This window comes from Dipodomys ordii, unplaced genomic scaffold (assembly GCF_000151885.1).
Source record: "Dipodomys ordii isolate 6190 unplaced genomic scaffold, Dord_2.0 Scaffold117, whole genome shotgun sequence".
NCBI classification, from domain to species: Eukaryota; Metazoa; Chordata; class Mammalia; order Rodentia; family Heteromyidae; genus Dipodomys; species Dipodomys ordii.
Genome location: NW_012267333.1, coordinates 2,272,446 through 2,293,442, shown reverse-complemented (window position 1 = coordinate 2,293,442; position 20,997 = coordinate 2,272,446). Strand labels below are relative to the sequence as shown.

Sequence of the window (20,997 nt, the reverse complement as noted above, 5' to 3'; positions counted from 1 at the left end):
GGGGTGGATCGGGAGGATATGGGGGGGCGGATCGGGTGGATCGGGGGTGGGGTGGGGAGGGGGCGCTGGGACCCTCGGGGAGGCGCAGCTGCGCGGGGAGCGGCTGTCACTGTGACTCCGCAGGTCCAGGCGGATGGGGGGGGCGCTGCTGAGGCCTGCGCTCCCCCCCCGCACTGCCACCCCCCCCTCCCCGCCGCATCCCGCACCCTTCCTCCCCGGCCGGGTCATGTGCTCGGTGATTCATCCCCGGGCAGCGATTTCCCTGAACGCCTCTTAACGTTCCACCGCCACGGGGCTGGACAGCGGCTCCCCGCGAGCCGGAGGCGCAGGGCCGGGGTGGGGTGCGGGGGGAGGCGGGGAGGGGGGCAGCTGGGGTTCACCGTGAGGTCAGCCTGCCCGTGGCTGCTTTTGGCCCTGTGCCTCCTGCCGGTCTCCTCCTCGCCTTCTCTTCCTATGTTACCTTCCTGGGGGAAGGGGCGTGGGGGAGGGGGAGAACCAGGCCCGGCCACCCCCCCCCACATCCCCCTTCCTTCGGGGAGCGGCTCCGAGTGTTTCGGGGAGACTGTCAGTCACTCGCTAGGAGGGGGGTCTGCTTGGAACAGCTGTAGTCTCGGCCCGAGGCTCTGCCCGGAGAGACCAAAGCTGGGAGCTTTGGGTTACTTCCTCTTTTGAGACTGCTTCCTGATCTGCCCCGTGGGTTATGAGGATTGAGTGGCCAAAATGGCACTTGTTCCAGCCAAACGTTCACGCGTGGTTTTTCCAGGCAGCTGTGCATTGAGTCATTGAATAGTAATTATTAAGTGCATTACGTGTGTGTGTGGGGGGGAGCAGGGCAGGAGTACAGTGTCAAACCTTGGGTGACCCAGTGACATAGGCTGTACCTTAATAGTATAGTTTAAAAATCTATCCCTGGAGCCAGCCAGGCAGTGGCTCACATGTGTAATCCTAGCTGCTCAGGAGGCTGAGATCTGAGGATCAGGGGGAGTTCAAGCTCCAGGACACACACACACACACTCACACACTCATACACATATACACACATCCAGCCCTGGATACAATGTATTTGTCTACTTGAGAGCTTGGTAGAAGTGCCTCTCTTTAGCCCCCAGTCTATACCTTCCAGATTGAACTCCGCTGAGTCTTTCCAGGTAATGCACAAGCACTGGGTTAGAACTGGACTGGGTTAGAACTGGGGTTTTCTCCTGGCCTCACTGCTTTACTGCCTACTCCTTACATGCCAAGCCTGACTTGTTCACTGAAAAAATGTGTAGTTGTCCAAGCTAAGTGCTAGAGAGTATGCATGCAGAAGAGCTGTTTGGTGCGTGGTGCATAGAATTTAGTAAATCCACAGCAAGGCAAGTAAAACACTCTTTGGAAAATAGAAATATCTTTGAAAGGATCATGTTGCAATTTAGTTTTCTTTTTCGGGGGTTGGGGGGAAGGAGGGGCAGTACTGGGGCTTAAACTCAGGACTAGACCCTGTCCCTTAGCCTTTTCTATTCAAGGTTGGTTGAACCACAGCTCCACTTCCAGTTTTTTTTTTTTTTTTTTTTTTCCGGTCGTGGGGCTTGAACTCGGCCTGGGCGCTGTCCCTCAGCTCTTCAGCTCAAGGAGAGCGCTCTACCACTTGAGCCACAGCACCACTTTCTTCTCTCTCTTTTTTTTTGGATTGGAGAGTCATGGATTTACCTGCTGGGTCTGGCTTTGAACCATGATCCTAAGATCTCAGCCTCCTGAGTAGCACCCAGTTTACAATGATTTATTTGGGTGAGATCTTCATGACCCTGTCGCGGGCAGGCTGCAGAGGTGCAGAGAGGCTTATTGTGGGAGCCTGCCTCCCTGTCAGCAGAGTCTCTGGGCTCCCTGGTTACCTAAAAGGGCAGAATTTATTGCCCCTGTTTTATAGATGGGAAAGCTGGAGCTCCACCTTGGTAGGGAGGGATGCCTCAGGCAATACAGCCGGTCAGGGCCCAGCCCGGAGAGGAGTTCAGATTCCTGCTGCTCATCCTGGAGCTCTTTCTTATGAGCATGATGAGTGGGGAGGCAGAAAGGAAAGAAGAGCCTGAATTGGAAGAATTTTCTAAATCAGCATGTTCACCAGTTATAAAGAAGGGCAAAAGCAAACGGCTGACAGAGAGAGGCTGTGTCCTTCCACAGCATGGTACTAGGTGACTTTTTTTTTTTTGGTAGTTGGGCTTGAACTCAGCCTAGGTGCTGTCCCTGAGCTGTTTTGCTCAAGGCTAGTGCTCTAGCGCTTTGAGTCAGAGCCTTGGTTTTCTGGTGGTGCATTGGAGATAAGAGTCTCAGACTTTCCTGCCCCAGCTGGCTTTGAAGCTTGATCCTCAGATCTCAGCCTCCTGAGTAGCTAGGATTAGGGGCGGGAGCTACCAGTGCCAGGCTGTGACTTTTTTCAGTAGCTCATTGTTCATAGTCTTAATTGAGCTTTGAATTCCAACAGGGAACGCAAGTACCGCCCTTCTCCTTCCAGTGCTTCAATGGTCACCCTCCAACATGTTGAAAGTGGAGCTGTTTGGGGGAGTCTTGTTCTGGAGACATGGGGGTGTGGGGGGTGCTGTAGGCACAGTATGGGCTAGGAGAAGTATGGCCTAGCAGAACAGAGCCGAGGGAACTGGGCTGCAGGTTTTAGAGCCTCTGATTGTGGCCCTGCCAACTTCATAACGATGTTCCTTTTGTTGCTTCTGTTGCCTCTCGATGAATCCGTTGTAAAACTAGGATTTGGGGCAGATCTCAGAAACCCTTACTGGCATTCTCAATGGTTTTCTGTGCAGCATGTTACAGTTTGTGTGGATTTTGGTGGGCGGTTTACCTGTTCTACCCGTTACCTATCTCTTACCCCAGGAATCGCCTGCCCTGCAATCAGGTACACCATCTTCTCCCCCTGATTCAAGTTAGCCATTGCATGTATTGGTTAGCCAGGACAATCAGTCCAAAGTCTGTTGAAACACTCTCTCAACCCCAGGGGAGGGAGATGATAACTGCCATCAGATAGCCAGCGGATGTCTTAAGTGAGATTAGTTTTTCTCTGGGTGGGTAGATACAGGGGAAAGATGGGAGGAGAGGAGGCTGATGGGTAGAAACCAGGAACTTGTAAGAAAGCATTTTCTTCTTCTTATTGTGCCGTTAGTGGTGGGCCTGGGTGCAGTCCCTTAGCTTTTCTCCTCAAGACTGTGATTCTACCACTTGAGGCACATCTCCATTTCCAGCCTTTCGCTGGTTAATTTGAGATGAAAAAGTCTCATGGACTTTACTTCCAGGGATGGCTTCCAACTTCAATCCTCAGATCTCAGCCTCCTGAATTGTTAGGATTGTAGGTGTGAGCCACTGGTGCCAGGCCACAGAAGCATCTTCGAGTAGTCAAGAGTTGCTCACAGAAGGAGCAGGCTGGTTGGAGAGGTGTTGAGGCACGAGGGACAGGCAAGAAGCTTGCTGGGATGTCCAACTTGGCTGTAGAAATTTGATCATCTCTTGGAAGGCCTCTGTGAACCCTGACCATGCTTGCTTCTTCAAGATGATTCATTGTTTATGAGTCTGTCCGAAGCCTTTGGAATCCATGAGGCCTAGGAGCTCAGAATTGCTCCTTGTCATGCGAGAGTGATGAGGTAAGCTATGAACAATCACGAAGTACAGCAAGTATGAGTTCTCTGCCCTTGGCCAGCTGGACACGGAAGGACAGAGCTTTGAAGTCACATGACCTGATCTATCTTATCTCTAGGCTAGCCCTGCTGCTAGAGAGGGGCTCCCACTGGGGGCTGCTTCCTAGCTGATCTAGCAGCAGGTGGTGAGGAATGTCCTTCTTGATCTCACCAGAGCTGAACTCTGAAACGGCTGAGTCTGGAAAATGCTTGGTTCAGGGAACTTTTGCTTGGTCCTGTTTTCCATTCAACAAGTGCTTGCTGACTACCTACTATGTAATGCCTCCTGCAATAGGTATGGAGGAATAGTAGTGGTCACTTACACTTGTAAGTAGATGGTCAGGTGGACAGGCACACATAAACAGATAGACCATCCTTAGGATGGAAGCAAGGCTAGGCACGCCCTGTTGGCCAACTTCTTCGAGATGGGAGATGAATGGGATTCCTAGAAGAAATAATGCCTGAGCTCAGTTCTCTCTTCAGATGCATGGAGTCCCTTAGGAAGAAAAGCAAGAATCCTAGATTTTTCCAATCACTGTCTTCATCGCCAAGTGCTTTATGTACACACTAATAAGGGTTCTATCTACTCAAGACTGTTATTGGGGGCATATAGAGAAATACAAGTTCTGCTCTAACCACTGTGATTAGAACTTTTTGACCCGTATTTGCCATATGATGTTAAGGAAGATGATGATATAAAGTGCTAGTCTTAAAAGATAGCCTATGGGGAAACACAGAGATAGATTTCATAAAAAGCGGATCAAAAAATAAATTAGAGATAGATACTGATAATGGAAAAGTCAGTGATGTATGGAACAGCGATCAAGGACTTTGCACCGCATTGGAGAGGATATACTAGAAGGATCTTCGGAGGGCTAGGAATGAGTGGTATGTACTGGAACTCCCAGAAGAGCACCAGTTAGGGAGACATGCATGAAATCAACTAACCACCTGGGGCTTTAAAGGCCAGACTCAGTTTTTTTGTCCTCTTGGTGCTGTTTTGTGTTTGCTGTTTCCTAACATGGAGTTTCCTGTCCTTCTTGCCCACTAGAAGTTGAGTATTTCCAAGGGATCAGAGAGCCTCAGGTTAGTGTTATACTATAACCCATCAGAAATGAGGAGCTGTGCTTTCCCCTTTTAAAATTTAACTTGGTGTTCACTGAGCCCCTATTGCATTACCAGGTGCTATGGGTCAACCCCATTGAGATTCCTTACTAGTCAGGATTCCTTCTTCTCTGTCCTCTCTGTGTATCTGGGATGGCTCCTCTCCTGGGAGATCTGTTTTGCTGTGAGCAGACAGGAAGCTGAGAACAAGAAAGGAGAGGAGAGTGATAGGGATTGAGTAGGGATTATAGACTCATCAGCTGGAGGCCAGAGAGAAACGCCTGGATGAAAGAAGGGGATTAATTTTATTTTTATTCCAGCGAGCAGTGGGGGAGGATGGGGGACTGGCAGGAGCCCAGGGAGAGAGGCTTGTTTATGCTCTCTTCTCTTCCATCTAGAGCTTCTTCCCTGTCTTTTGCCAGAATTCTTACACACATTGAAAAGTTCATTTCCTTCAACTGTGCCTAGAAATAGTCTCCTTCTAATCCTGCAGTTTGCATTGACTGTATGTTGCTTTGCAACACTTTCTATTGTCAGAAGGTTTAAAATTTCCCCCCCCAGAGGGGAGAATGATGAAAGGGGTGATGTGGACCAAGATGCATGGTACTTGCAAACTGACAGACTGACCAAGATGCATTGTACTCGCAAACTGACAGACTGAATTGTAATGCAAAATTTCCACTGAGTGGGTTCTACATTAGCTTCCATTTTACTTTGTTATTAGGAGTTGGATTCTTTGCCTTCCATGTCTGTTATGTTTGAGATTGGTGATTCTAATTCTTGTCACCCAATCATCTACAATAAGATGGCCATGTATTGAATAGCTTGCTATTGGACCATTGTTTGGTTCTTAACCTATCTTTCCTCTACACCTTTCAGCCCTACAAGATCCTAGATAATGTAATGTTTCATCTCATTTTACAGATGAGGGAGTACAGGGATCAGATTTATTTCCAGCTGGGAAGTGGCGGGACCAAGAATTGAATCCTTAGTTGGACACTAGTAGCTCATACCTGTAATCCTAGCTCCTCAGGAGGCTAAGATCCGAGGATCACAGTTCAAACCAACTGCGGCAAGAAAGTCCTTGAGACTCTTACCTCCAATAAACTACTCAGAAAAAGCCAGAAGTGGACTTGTGGTTCAAGTGGTAGAGCACTAATCTTGAGCACAAAGAGCCTCAGGGACAGCTCCCAGGCCCTGAGTTCAAGTCGTCGGACTGGCCAAAAATAAGCATAAAAACAAAAAACCAAAAAATTGAATACTTGCCTCATTGGACCGTCATCCTGTAGTGTCCACTGCAGTGCCTCTGATACAGCGGCAGATAACGATATTCCTCTTGTTCCCCTGTGGATTACACATTGGTTTTGTTGGCTGGTTTGTAACCGCTTGGTCCTTACCTCTTATTATTTGTCTTGACTTATTTTCTCACCCCACTCGCTGTGGATTTGGTGAAAAATGTTCCCTGACATGAAATATTCACTCAGGGAATCTCTGCTTTCACTGGTATATAGACCAGAAGGCACCTATCTGTCTCGCAGGATGGATGAGTTCCTAGTCTCCTTCCTTTAAGGAAATCCAAGGTGATATGGAGGGTTGGGCCTCACTAGAACAACACAAGGGTATATGGATACCTCAGTGAAAATCCAAACACCTCATTTTCTTCTCTCCTTGCAAAATCCTGCTCTTCCCCTCAGATTGGACTGGCTACACTGACCAGGGCTGCGCAAATTCTTTCTATTTGTTGTTATGTAAAAGCCATATGGTATTGCAGAAGCTGTTTACCTTGTCAGGTCTAGGGCTCTGGAAGTAAGCAGAGACCATGCATGGCTCATTCTCTCTTGGGTCTTTCCTAGCCTAAAATCCAGCCATATGGTGGATGAATGGGGTTATTCTGCCCATGTGTTTACCGGTAGATTCTGTAATCCCTGAGGAGCCCGCTCTCCAGCTGGGGTTATGCGGGGCTCTCATCCGCCTGTTTCTCCTGCCACTGTCTTCCCTGTGAGGTCAGCTTGAGTTCTGGCATTTGGCTGTTTCCCTGGCAACGTGCCCCAGTGTCTGTGTGGAGACCTAGTGAAATTCAGCCCCCACCTGAAGAGATTAGTGGAGCATGTACTGTCTGAGCATGTCAGCTATCTGCTTTTCTTTTCTTTCTTCTTTTGCAATTGTTTTTTCTTTTTTTCCCCCAATAGTCTTTTAGATTTACAGAAAAACTGCAAAGATAATACAGAGGATCCTGATGTTTCCCTCACCTCAGTGGATGCTGTTTGTTCTAACTATGACTTGAGTATTCTAGAAGGATCGTGTTGGGAAAGGGGGTAGTAGGGCAGGTGGAAAGGAAGGATCAGGGAGGGCTCAGGAAGGATTAAGACCCTGTTAGGAAGTTGTGGGAGGTGTGAGACTGAAGAAGAGGAGGAGGGAGAAGTCAGAAAGAGAATGTAGAAGGCTGGGCTGAAGGTCCGTTTGGCGAAGCTGAGCTGTCCAGGAGGAAGAAGAAGGGATTATTTTAATTTCCTTGAATGGCTCCAGGATGAGCGAGAAAGCAGGAAAAGGGTGTGGTGTACCTAGAACAGCCTTTCTGTAGGTTTCCTTGGATTCCACCGAGTCTTTAACATTTTCCCCCTAGAGTCACCACTATCAACATTCTCTGATGGGCCCCTCCTCTCAGGCCCTATCTTGCAGCCGGGTGATTGTGGGCACCCTGTCCTTTTCTTCATGTATAACTGCTTATATTAAATGCAGTCGTCAGGCATCATGTGATGGTGTAATAGTCTTATCTGTCTTCTATCTGAGACAGTGAGATTCTGGTCAGCTGGGTGGTGCTGTTTGCTCAGATTCTCCTCTCTCTCTCCCCTGTATGATTGCCAGATAAACATTAGATGTTCCATAAATAGTGTTGGATGAGTGAATGAACACGAATCTGTTACTCTTTTTCTTTTTTCCTTGTTATTGGTCATGGGGCTTGAACTCAGGGCCTGCGAATCTGTTATTCTTCATGGAACCTCGTAGTGTGGTAGAAAAGGTATGGATGTTGGCCACAAGACTTCTAGTTCTCTGCCAGAGTTAATATCGTAGTGAACCTTGAATGGACCTAATGAATGTGTCCAGAACTGGCTTTGTTCCTTTTTAGCTGGGTAACTTCGGAAGAATTAAGCACAGATTTCCCATTTGTGTAGATAGCTACCATTCGCCCTCCTCTCCCCTCTTTTACCAGCTTCTGCTGCTTTTCTTCCTTGAGAATGTTCACTGTTTCTAGGCTGGTCCTAGTCCAGGTTTTAAGAAGTCAGACCAAGTGATGGTAGTGTCCATTACACATAATGTGAGTTCTTTAGAAACACACAAAGAAGGTTAAGAAAAATTGACCCTATATTAAGACATGAAACAAGTGTCAAGTTCTACATGACACAAGTCATGTGTTTCCTGAGAGGGATTGATATCAATACAGATTAACAATGCGATCATAGTCATCCCCCCTCCCCCGTTTGTCCAGGTTGGAAATATAATAAATGCCTTTCTAATGAACTCTTAGCTTAACATTAAATTGAAGCAGAATGACAAACTATTTAGAAGTGAAGGATAATGAGTCATGAGGGTAGCAAATTTGAAAATTGGTGAGGATATAGCAGAAGTAGAATCCAGCAGCTTTATTCTATAAGTTCATGTACCTGAAAAATTAAAGTCTTAAAAATGAATGAAGTGAGCTGGTGGCTCATGCCTGTAATCCTAGCTACTCAGGAGGCTGAGATCTGAGGATCACAGTTCAAAGCCAGCCCGGGCAGGAAAGTTCCTGAGACTCTTATCTCCAATAAACCGCTAGAAAACCAGAAGTGGTGCTGTGGCTCAAGCGGTAGAGCACTTGCCTTGAGCTGAAGAGCACAAGGATAGCACCCAGGCCCAGAGTTCAAGCCCCACGACAAAAAAAAAAAAAAAGAATGAAGTAAGCCAAGCACTGGTGGCACATGCTTTTATTCCTAGTTACTCAGAAGGCTGAGGTTTGAGGATTGTGGTTCAAAGCCAGCCTGGACAAATTCGAGACTCTTATGTCCAAATGACTAGCAAAAAGCCAGAAGTGGAAGTGTGGCTCAAGTAGTAGAACACCAGCTTTTTGCAGAAAAAGCTGAGCAAGGGCTGGGAAGGGGGCTCAGTGGTAGAGCGCTTGCCTTGCATGCTCAAGGCCCTGGGTTCGATTCCTCAGCACCACATAAGCAAAAAGAAAAAAGCCGGGAGTGGTGCTGTGGCTCAAGTGGTAGAGCGCTAGCCTTGAGCTGAAGAGCTGAGGGACAGCACCCAGGCCCAGAGTTCAGGCCCCACGACCGGACCCCCCAAAAAAAGCTGAGCAAGGGCACCAGGCCTTGAGTGTGAAGCCCAAATACTGGCACAACAACAACAACAACAATAATAATAATTGGTAAATTACAGCCACTGTGGATTTTCCTCTTCCGCAATCACTGCTGTCACCTTCTAAGAACTGGCTGGCATTGGGGCCTCATCTTCAGCAGAAACTGTAGAGAAGACTAGGCCCCATTCTCTGCTTCAGATGACCCGCCGTGGCATTAGTGGTACCCAACCTTGCTCTGAACATTTCATGTGTGATAGCTAATTTTGTCTTCACCATGGTTTTCTGAGATTATCCTGGTTACTTTATACACAAGGAAACTTAGGCAGGAAGGAGTGAAGGGATTTGCTCAAGGTTACATCCTTGAACACAGTGATAGTGCACACCTATAATCCCGACTACTCAGGAGGCCGAGTCAGCCCAGACAACCACTCCCACCCTTTCCTGCCATCTTATCAGACAAACTGACATGATGGTACCTGAAATCCTAGCTATGGGGGAGGCACAGAGGGGAAGGTCGTGGTCTGAGGCTGGTGGTCTTGGGCAAGAGCAAGACCCTAAATCAAAAATGACTGAAGAGTCAAGAGGGCTGAGGTACAGCTCAAGTGGTGGTGTACCTGCTTAATAAGTAGGTATAGGCTCTGAGTTCAAAACCCCGTATTACCACCCCCACCCCCCCACACACACCAAAAAACAAAAAGAAAAACAACATCACCGATACCCAGCAACCAAGTGACAGAGCTGGGGATTTTGTGCAGGAGGTCAGCTGTAATCCTTGCACCTTTACACCACTGAATTATAGGTGCCAGCAGCTTTTTCCTTCACGCATGTAGATGAATCCAACACGACTTAATAGATGTTGCTGCATTCCCTGAAATAAGTAGAGGTGCGCCCGCTGAGAGCGCTGAGAGCCCCCGCGGTCACACAGAATTTCTGCCTCTCTTCTTTGTGTGTTTGCTTTTTTTGTTTTGTTTTTTGTTTGTTCTGTTGGTCATGGGGCTTGAATTCTGGGCCCCTCAGCTCTTCAGCTCAAGGTGAGTGCTTTACCACTAAAGCCACAGCACCGCTTCCTCCGCTTCTTTTCCATTCAAGAGGAGGGACTAGAAAAGCTGCTGCCGGGCAGCGTGCGTAGGGAGAAGACAAGAGAATGTGTGCTCACCTGTACTTGTCTAGAGGGCTCTGCTCCACCAGCTGATAGGTAGTCCTTCCTTGATGTAATGTGGACAGTAAGGACCACGTGTCCCTTGTCATCTAGTGGTGCTTCTATATGCCTCACTTCTTAGAAGATGTCTATTTTTCTACTTCAGTGGTTAGGTCCTCCCTCCTCCCCCCCTCTTTTCCTCCCTCTTCTCTTCCTCCTTTTTTCCCTCCCACTTCTCTCTCAGAACTTAAAGCAACTAATGTGCAGACTAACGAGGAGAGGCCCAAGAGTCCCCCCATCTTCTCGCTTCTCCTCCCCGATTTCCCTACGTGGTTTCTGAGGCACATTTGGGGGATATCCTGGGGTTTTCTCAGGCCACAGGTAGAAAGCTAAGCTTCTTCCTTGGTGAGAAAAACTATCGTTTAACTAAGACTTGTGTCGCGTTATCCCTAAGCTCCACAAGACCTTGCAGCTGGGGCGATTTCTGTAGGGCCAGGTTGCTACTTCCTCACTGCTCTTAGTGGTAGACCTTGATCAGGTACTTTTTTTTTTTTTGCTTATGTGGTGCTGAGGAATCAAGCCCAGGGCCTCAGGCATGCAAGGCAAGCGCTCTACCACTGAGCCACCTCCCCAGCCCAGTGGTAGACCTTGAGCAGGGCACAGTATACTAAGATGGGCTTAAGACTGATGACCTGTGCCTCAGCCCTGGCTCCATAGCTGGGAGACTTGGAACAGTGTCTAGTTCTTCTGGCCTCCCGTTTCTCAGCCACAGAACCTAGACAGGATTTCTTGCCCTCGGTGTATGAGGAAGCAGGTGGGGGTTCAGAACCTAGTTGGGGTTCTGTAGGTGGCATATACATTTATTAATGATCTGAGTTAGTAAAGAAGAACTCTTGCAGTTAGACTAAGGAGGATAGAGAAAGTTCTTGACAGAAAGACAGCAGTGAGAACCATAGTAGCTTCAATTGCTTGAGATTAAATTCTGGACCCATGATCTCTTCCCACCGAGTCTAGAGAGGAGGTTATCACCCTGGCTGTTGTCTCTGAAATGTGGCATCTGTATGATGTTGGAGAGAGGAGATGATGTCCGAGTTCCCTAGTCAGCCAGGCCCAGCCCAGTGGGCTGAGAACCTTTACTTTCTTTGCCCCCAGAACCCTAGATCTGCCAGAGAGCCACTTGTGTTAGAAGGGAAGGGAGCCCTGCCTTGGGATTTGGTGGGCTCCCCTCTGCAGGGAAGGCTGTCGAGTTTGGGGTTCATCCATCCCAGGTAGCTTATGATGGTATATATTACAGTTTGCTGTTACTTTATGGTTATGGGTGTGTGTAGATAACTCTGAGTGGGAAGATTTCAATCTAGGAGCCCTAGTGCTAGTCCTACCTGTATCAATAACTGGTTATTTGGGCAGAGGCCATGCTTTAGTCTTTCAGTAAGGTAATTTAGTGGTAAAAGCTTCCAAGACTGCAGTCAGCTCTGTGAGTCCCCTGTTCCGTCTCCCCAACCCCTTCACCTTGCTTAGGTCCAGGTGAAAGCTATGGGGAAATTGATGTGGTGATTCCATCTTGTGTACAGTTAACTTCATGGAGTTCTGCTCTTATATTGCAGGAGAACCTTTACAGTATTATCTTGTTTAATTCATGTAACAGTCCTGGTATATGCCTGTGTATCTCTATGTGTTTATTATTATTTTAAGAGGATATTTATTTATTTGTGCCGGTCCTGGGGTTTGAACTCATGACCTCAGTGTTGTCGCTGAGATTTTGTGCCCAAGGCTAGCATTCTACCACTTTAAGCCATAGCTCCATTTCCAGCTTTTTGGTGGTTAACTGGAGATAAGAATCACATGAGTCTCACAGACTTTTCTTGCCCAGGCTGACTTCAAATCGTGCTGCTCTGATCACAGCTACCTGAGTAGTGAGGCTTCCAGGTGTGAGCCAGTAGCACCCTGCTAAGAGCGGGTATTCACTTATTTTAACAGGGTAAATCAAATTTATTTTATTGGAAGAGGAGGCACTTTTTTTTTTTTAAAGGAGGGACTTCTCTTGTAAAAGTCAGGTAGTAAAATTCTGTCAGTGGTATTAAATCCATGAGTAGGTAAAAATATCAGACAAGTGCGGTACTTGATTGATCTCTCAGAGCCAGGGAATGTGTTAGAGTAGCTGTGGGTGACCCAAGGCTTCTCTTTCTCCCAGTCCATTGCTTTTTTTTTTTCCCACAGAAAGTAGACCAGATTGCTTGTTCAAAGCCCACAGGTGATCAGCTTGGAAGGAGGGGATCCCTGTACAAATTCTGGGGAGGTCTCAAAACTGATCTCATGATGGGGGAGCCCTCAAGATGGCTGCCCTGTCACGCTTGAGGACACAGTCATTTCCAGTTTCCACACACTTCTGTAATCCACCCATGATGTAGCCTCCTCCCATTTCCTTCACAGCTGGGCTTGCTGGAGTCCTGTCCTGTGTGTGTGTGTGTGTGTGTGTGTGGTGTACACACATGTACCTGGGCTCTCTCCCTCAGTGTGGGTATTCAGATGACCTCTGAAGAACAGCTTTTTACCCAGCCTGCCTGAGAGGAAGTCAGTTCCTGTTTTCTAGTGAGGATCACTGGTTTGGGCAATGGAATTCTAGGAGCGTGCTGATGCTGGACCATGTTGGACCATGCTTGTCTCATTGTAGAAACCAACAGGTGGATCCAGTTTGCAGGTCTCTGTGAAAGGTATTCATTTGGTTGGAGTTGGTTTGATTTCGGTTAGATATGTCCGGAAATGTGATGTAAATTAAATCCTGACACGTGCAGTGCAGGGGAAATGACAGATCCTGGTCCAGTGAACACAAGAACTGTATTAGAAGACTGCAGTTCAGCTCATCGAACAAGTACTGGAGAACCTGCCATAAGCCAGGGGCTGGCTCAGAACAGCACGGGGGGGGGGACGCTGGGGGGGAGAAGGGAAGAGGGGGCCGGCAGATGTTGGGGTGGGCAGCTCTGCTGGGGACAGCCATTCATGATACCCTTCTCTCACAATCAGGTCCTGATGATCATGTGGAGAAGGCTAGGGGTAGTCTGCAGAGAAAAAAATGCCCTGTGCAGACAGACAGACAGACAACTCTGACAGATACAGATACATAAGGCAACCCCGAACCCTCAGAAGTTTAGAGTCAATGAGGAGAGATTGTTAAATACAGGGATAAGTAATGGTTGCAATGGTTCTTATAGAAGGTCTATATAAAGCACAGGGGGATTTAGGAGGTTTTGAATTTTGTAAGGAGAAGGTATGGATCAGGTGAGGGCTACAGGACTGAGCTGAATTTATTATTATTATTATTATTATTATTATATTCAGTTATTTAGTTGGTCCTGGGCCTTGAACTCTGGGCCAGGCGCTGTCCCCAAGCCTCTTTGTGCTCAAGTCTAGTGCTCTACCACTACAGTGCCATTTCTGACTTTTTCTGATTAGTTTATTGCAGTTAAAAGAGTCTCATAGACTTTCCTGTCTGGGCTGGCTTTGAACCATGATCCACAGATCTCAGCCTCCTGAGTAGCTAGGATTATAGGCATGAGCTACTGGTGCCCGGCTGAATTTTTATTTTATTTTATTATTTATTAGCTTAAAAAATGATTTTTAAGTTGTGGTCCCAAGGGGTTTCAACTCATGTCGATTGATGAATACAGTGCATCTTGATCAGTGTCACCCCTTTCCTCATCCCCTGCTCCCCCATATCTGAGCTGAATTTTTAAAGACTAAGTAAAAAATTGCCAGTTGGACAAATGCCTTTCAGGCCGAAGGCCTTGTATGACAGTGGTGACCTGGAATGAATGATAGTGTAGGAAGTGGGAGGAATTTCAGTGGAAGGAAAGTGGGTGGGGCTGGAGTTTGTGTGTGGGGGGTGGGGGAGCTTGTGATCTGTCGGGCTTTGGGTTTTAATCCTAGAAGGGGAGCTGTCATTAAATCACTTCAGGGAGCAGAGGGACACAAATCAGGAGATGATTGTGGAGGGGGTAACAGGGTCTTCAGATCCAGCTCTATTAAGTTTGAGATGCTGATTGCTCAGACAAGTGGGAGAATGAGATGCTGGAGACTTCCCACCCATGGTGGCTCCCGGTATCTCCTGGCTCTGAGATTTGTGGGGATGGCCCTAGGGGAGGTGACAGGGCCCTCATGGCTCCCCTGTCTGTGGAGTTGTGAGAGCAATGTATCTTGGATATAGGTGGCCACAGGCCATTGAATTGTGGCAAAAGCATTTCTCTTCCCATTTCCCCCCCCCCCCCCAGCCAATTCTCTCTCTGCTTTGAAATCTCCATGGCAGCCGGCATCTGGGGAGAGCCATCAGGAAGAATGTAGGAACAGTGGAGGTCCTGTTGCTGGGTGGGAACAGAATCATTTACTATAGAGTGTGTGTGTGTGTGTGTGTGTGTGTGTGTGTGTGTGTGTGTGTGATTTTTGTGGAGGAAGGTGTGAGTGAGGTTGAGAAAGCTTCTGTCCTCAGAGGTTGCTGGGGCCTTGGTGTGAGGTTCCTTATGAACTTGAGCTGTCTTACAGGGAGAAAACAGCACTGTTTCCTTTGTAATTGGCGGCTGGCGTGGTGTGTGTGTGTGTGTGTGTGGGGAGGTTAGTCAAAAGAATGGGGAAATCTTAAGTTCGGAAGCTCATGCTGTGGAGGAAGTGTGTTTGGAGCTGGTGTAGAGTTGGCCAGGGAGGGGCCATGTCCCATAGATGGCTTAGAGTCTGCCCGTCTGGAGTCTGCCCGTCTTCCTATTTTAGGTATGCCACTTGGGCTAAGTTGGTAAACCACCCCTAAACGTTAGATTTCTCAACTAAAGTGAGTTAGTGTGTGGGGAAAGATTGGTAAAGAAATAAACCACCACCACCACCGCCACCAGCAACGACTACATGATATTTGAGTTGAGGCATGTAGTTCCGTGGCAGAGTGTGTGCCTAAAATGTGCAAGGCCCTGGGTTCAGTCCCCAGCCCTGCAAAAACTTAGAGCAGAATAACAACAACAAAAAGCAAACAACAAAACTCATTAACATTTATTGAGCATCTATGGTATTTATTGAGCATTTATGGTATGCTAGGCCCTGCACATTTCGTCCTTAGATAGCTCTTAAGAAGAAGGTAGTATATTATCAGTGTTTAATAGCTAAGGAAACCCAGACCCACGGAGGTTAGGAACTTGCTTGATTCTTTTTTTTTTTTTTTCTCCTTCCTCAACGTTTGCACAAAGTTCAGTAGGTGGTCACGCTTGGCTTTTGATATCAGACAATGCAGCAGCAGAGGTGGCTATGTCTTAGAGTTGCTCATGACTTTTCAAGGAAACTATATACAGAAAGCCCAGGGTAGCTCTTGGGGCTTAGAGGATCATCACTTAAGGTGGCTGCTGATTGTGTTTTGAATTCTCTCCCCGCTCCTTTGTCTCTTACAGAAGCAGCTGACGCAGGACGATGACGCAGATGAGGTGGAGATTGCCATTGACAACACGGCTTTCATGGATGAGTTCTTCTCTGAGGTGGGCAGCCTTCCTTGATTGTTTTCTGAAGGAACACGAGGAAACACAGCTTCCTGAGTAAGAGCAGAAAACCTCAGATCTTTCCGAGGAAGGACAGACACAGTTTTTACTGGGCTGTCATAAACCGCTACAGGGAAATTCTCTTTTTATTTATTTCTTGGGAGGATTTGAACTTTTATCTGATTAAAGTAGAACGTAAATTAGAAGCACCTGAAGATATATATTCATTCATTCACTCATTCATTTTGGTACTGGGCTCTCTACCACTAAGCCACACCTCCACTTCCAGCTTTTTGCTAGGTCATAGGAGAGAAGATTATCACAGACATTTCTGGTCCAAGTGGCTTCAATCTGTGATCCTTGGTCTCCTGAGTAGCTAGGATTATAGGTGTGATCCCAGAGAAGATATACTTTTAAAGTCTTAAGCTAACATTTTAATGATTTTTTTTTCCCTTAAAGGACATAGTTTAAATGTAGCATTAATCCAGTGTCACAACCAGGAGTAAAAAATCCAAAAAACCAAAACAACAAAAACCCTATTCCATCTTTAGACTTGTGATTCAGATAAATCAAACTTCCCTTTGACACTGTAGTGGTAACAGAAATGCAGATGAAACCAGCTTATTTTTGTGACATTCAACAGGGACAAAAATAGGTTGCCCAGATGTGCAAATATACCTATTCTTTGAGCTTGAAGGCCCTTGTAGGGATCGTGTTGTGGTGGATAGTGAGGAGTTGAGAGCTAAGCAGAAGTTGATCAAGGAGAAAAGTACTGGCTTTGGCACCAGGTAAACTTGCCTTTGTGACCGTTCCTTAATGTGCTATTATATAGGGTGAGATCATGCCCGTAAAACACACACAGGAGGATCAGGTATGTATGCACTGAAGGAGTTGTATTTATAACACACATACACGTTGTCATTGAAGCATTGAAGTTTTTGACATTGTACTGTGGTTTCTTTAGTTGTTTTTGTTGGTTGTGGGGCTTGAACTCTCATCCTGGGCACTGTCCCTCAGCTCTTTAGCTCAAGGCAAGTGCTCTACCACTTGAGCCACAGCACCACTTCTGGTTTTCTGGTGGTTAATTGGAGATAAAGAGTCTTTCCTGGGCTGGCTTTGAATTGCGATCCTCAGATCTCAGCCTCCAGGCATGAGCCACCTGGCGCCCGGCTCTTTAGTTTGCATTTCCCCTAGGTGGGCAATAGGAAGCATTGTATTCTTTCTGCAGGAAGACTCAGGCACTTCCTATCTCTCGGGGTTGTGGATGTGGAAAAGTAAGTTCACAGGTCTCCTCCACATGGAGTCGGCGGGGCCCATTATCTGCCAGGATAATAAATAAGTGGGTTGAAGAATAGCCCTGAGTATGTGGAGGCCTGACAGAGAGGTTAGCTATATGAGCAGAGGCCTCTTGTAGGTGGGTCTTGTCTTTTTGGAGAAAGAGAGAGAGTGAGATCAAACAATACTTGGGCTGTTCTCCTTGTGGACCAGGGAAGGACAATGTCCTCTATTGAGTGGACTCAAGGAGATGTTTGAAGACATTGTGGCTTGTTCTGCAGTCTTGCCCTGGGCAACCACAGAGACTAAAGAATACCTTCTCTAATGAAAGGAACCTTCTCCAGTGACTGGTTCCCCCATCCAGCAGCAGGATGGTTGAGAGGAGCTGGGGAGCCGGTGAGCTTCGGCCTGTGGGACCCTGGCTCGTGTCCATCCTCAAGTATTTCATAGCGCTGTGACCTTGGTCTCACGGAGCTTGCACTTCCTTCTGGAAACTGGGAAAGGTAGTCTTTACATTTCTGGGCTGTTGAGAGGATTGGATGCCGAGCCTCACCCGTCTGGCAAACATTGTGTGGACAGAAGAAAGATTGTCTGCGTAGAAGATTTTTTTTTTTTTCTCAAGAAGCCCTTCAGAGGCCCTGTTCTGTTTCTAATCCCTTTATCTTTGTGAAAGGATTTTCGGTCATCTAGAAAACTCCCACAAAACCCTAACATAGTTAGTGCAGAGAAGGAGACAACATGGTATGGGACTGTTAGCCTGCTGATCCCAGTCTCCTGCTGACGTAGCTGCGTTGACAAGGCATGTGCCCCGTGCTCAGGTACTGGTTGAGAAAGGAGGTTGGGAGGTTTTTAAAAACATTTATTTTTATTTTTTGTTTTATTTGTAGAGGTTTGAACTCAGGGCTTTTTGTCTGCTAGGCTGGTGCAATGCGACTGAGTCACACCTCTAGCCCTTGTTTTTCACTGGTTATTTTAGGATAGGGTTTACTTTCTACTAAGGAATGCACCTGAACCACAATCCACCTGTTTAACGTTTCCTGTTATTGCTAGGATCACTGGCATGTACCTCTGTGTACAGCCTCCCTCCACTGGGACAGTGTCTCAGCCTTCCCTGCCTGGGCTGGTCTGACCTTGTGACCTCTCAGGCACAGCCTTCCTTGGAGCTTTGGACCACTGGCCCAACTATAGGAGCCTCATCATCTTTTGGCCCAAGTTGGCCTCAAAGCACAGTCCTCCTGTTTGTCATCTCCCTCATAGTTAGGATTGTAGGTGTCAGCCACCACGTCCATCTTAGGATGATACTCTTGTGACAAAACTGGCCTTTTGGCCTGGCTCCCACAGGTAACCCTTTGTTATTTGCTGCCCATAGATAGTGTGAATCACAGTTTGGTCATAGAGGCCGTTGTCGGAGGTAGATAGAATGATAGAACCAGTGTGCATTCAGAGTACCATTTACACTGCAAAATTCTAATGGCATCCCCAGCCTCCCATTATCACAGGAAAGAACTGTCCTCCATGTTTTCAGTCCGTTTTGACCAATCAAGAGCTTGGTAAATGATACACTCCAGATGTTCTTTATTTTTGAGTCTCATTTGGAGTTGTATATATCTCCCTTGATCATTTCCTTAGTTGGGAGAGAGAGAGAACAAAGTTTGAGGAAACGTCTCTGTGTTTGGATGTGGAAATCTTAAGGATGTATCGCTCTGTATTCATTCAGCCAGCCAAATGTATGAGTGCTTACTGTTTTGATTCAAGCCAGGGTGTAGGTGCTGTGGATGCAGTGTTCTGGGTGATCAGGCCCTGAGCTCTATGATGGCTCTTCCCTGCTAAGAGAAATAGAGTTTTTAAATGATACAAAAACTTACCATATCATAGCAGAAATATCAACCTGGTACTATAGGAGCTTAGAAGAGGCAGCATCGCATTCTTCCTCAAGGAAGGCAGGGGTCTGGTTCTGTAATGGCCTTGCACATCACACTCACTCATACAGACACACTGATGTGTAGAACCTACCATGGCTCAGACTTGGATTTCTCAGTTCTTTCAGGTGATGGAGCTGGAGCGCATCATGTTCATGTTGAGTGCAATGAAGCCAAACTCTCAAAATTGATAGTATACATTCTCACTCATTTGAGTAATATAGACTTCAAATGATGATCATAGAAATGGTAATGGGACAGAATTGTGAAAGGAAGACTATGTAGGAGAGGATTAGATGGTGAGGGTGAGGGGGAAGGAAGGGACTGAGGAGTAAAGAGTATCAAAGGACATTTCACACACACACACACACACACACACACACAGACACAGACAAACATGTAAATGTTTGCATACGAAAGACAAGGTAAGTGCAAAGACAAGGTAAGTGCGGCGCATTCCCCAGCCTCCTTCAGCCTGAGAGACAATCAGACACAGCGGGGAGCCAAATCCAGCAGGTAGAAAACTCCTTTATTAACAGAGAGCAGCCCTTTTTAAAGACAAAAAGGGTGGGTGGCATGGCAAGGGAGGAAGAGGAACCAATCACTGTCAAGATCACACCGTATCATGCACCTGAGCTTTCAGGGGCTGGTTAGGCACTGATCGGAAGGTCAATTGGGCTCTGCCCACTCTACTCTCTCCCAGCGCCATCTTGGCTGCCCATGTGCTCTACAGTAAATTGGGCTCTGCCCACTCAACCCCCTCTCAGCGCCATCTTTGCTGCCCATGTGCTCTACAATATGTATATATGAACACAGCGTAATGAGCCCCACCAAATGTTGTTTGTAAAAGGAGGGAGGAGAGCAATGGGAATGGGCTGGAGGGACTGAATTTGTCTAAAGGGCACTGTTTTTACATAAATGGAAATTTTCCAGTAAACCCTCCTCATGTTCCATACTCAACTCTAAAACAGTAATAGAAAAAATTCTAATGAAGGAAACAGGAAGGCAGCAGCAACAAGAAGTTCTTCTAGATGGTATTGCTGCCTTCTACAGTGATGAGCCACTGTGGAGCATGGGGGAGAATCTCTGAGGATTTAAACAAGGAAATGATGGGTTCAGAGAGTATTTTAGAGAAGCTGACTATGGCAGTGTGTGAAGACATGCAGAGCCCCAAGAGGAAGACCGGCAGGTGCTGAGAGTTCTGCTGACTCTGGGACCCTGATGGACAGTACAGTGTGTTGATGAGGATAGGTGATTATTTCGCACAGGGAGTGTGGAGTTGGGGGTTGGTGCAGGGTGTTAGAGGTAATGGGGCTCCAAGGCCAGCCTCTGTGATGGCTCTGGTCTCTCCCCTTAGGATTGAGGTAGCCTGTTCTGATGACCAATTCTGACAAATCACCTCAACGTTTAGGGGGTGTAAAGCAACCTGGAAATGAGGAATTTGGATAAGGCAGAGTTGAGTTAGTCTATCTCTGTTCTCTAAGACCTTTGCTGGAAAGAGTTGAATAGCCAGAGGCTAGAATGTTAGAGTACTGTGTTCTAATGTCTGGACCTATTCTTGGCCTTTATTGATAGCTTGAGGTTCTTAACAGCATGGTCCACTGAGATCTTATTATTACACCAGAACTCAGGGATGCAGGGCGAATGTTCCAGCTACTGTGTAAAATTTCTACCAAGGTAGTCCTAAGAGAGAAGCACCTAGAACCCACGTCTCATTGGGAGGAATAGTAAAGAGTTTGCACATGTTTTTAGACCACTGCAGAGTTACAGTTCCATTTGGTATAATTGTTGTGAAAATGGGAGATGCTAGAATAGCCCCCATGTCATTTTATCAGGGAGGGAATATGACTCGTCCCTGGCTGCCGCTGGATCCCGTGGCTGTGACCATCCCTAGTGTGCAGGGGCCCCGGGAAAGCAAGCACTTAGCCAAGAGCAGATACGAGTCTCATGGACTTTCCTGCCCAGGCTGGCTTTGAACCGTGATCCTCAGATCTCAGCCTCCTGAGTAGCTAGGATTACAGGCGTGAGCCACTGGGTGACATGGACTTTCTTATAACAAGGATGAATGAAC

At 47.0% G+C, this 20,997-nt stretch overlaps 1 protein-coding gene across 4 annotated transcripts in view; it reads left to right on the top strand.

The window, feature by feature from the left end:
* Positions 1 to 20,997, top strand: part of Stx3 (syntaxin 3) — a 44,585-nt gene that overhangs the window by 914 nt on the left and 22,674 nt on the right. For 3 of the 4 annotated variants that reach the window (XR_001175572.1, XM_013029244.1, XM_013029246.1), the window contains exon 2: positions 15,649 to 15,732. Coding sequence is in view for 3 of the 4 variants with exons in the window: in XM_013029244.1 (XP_012884698.1) it covers positions 15,712 to 15,732 (21 nt within the window). In the remaining variant the exon portion in view is untranslated. Of the gene's footprint in view, positions 1 to 12,187; positions 12,210 to 15,648; positions 15,733 to 20,997 lie in introns of those variants that run through there. The other variant, XM_013029245.1, reaches the window with a different exon arrangement.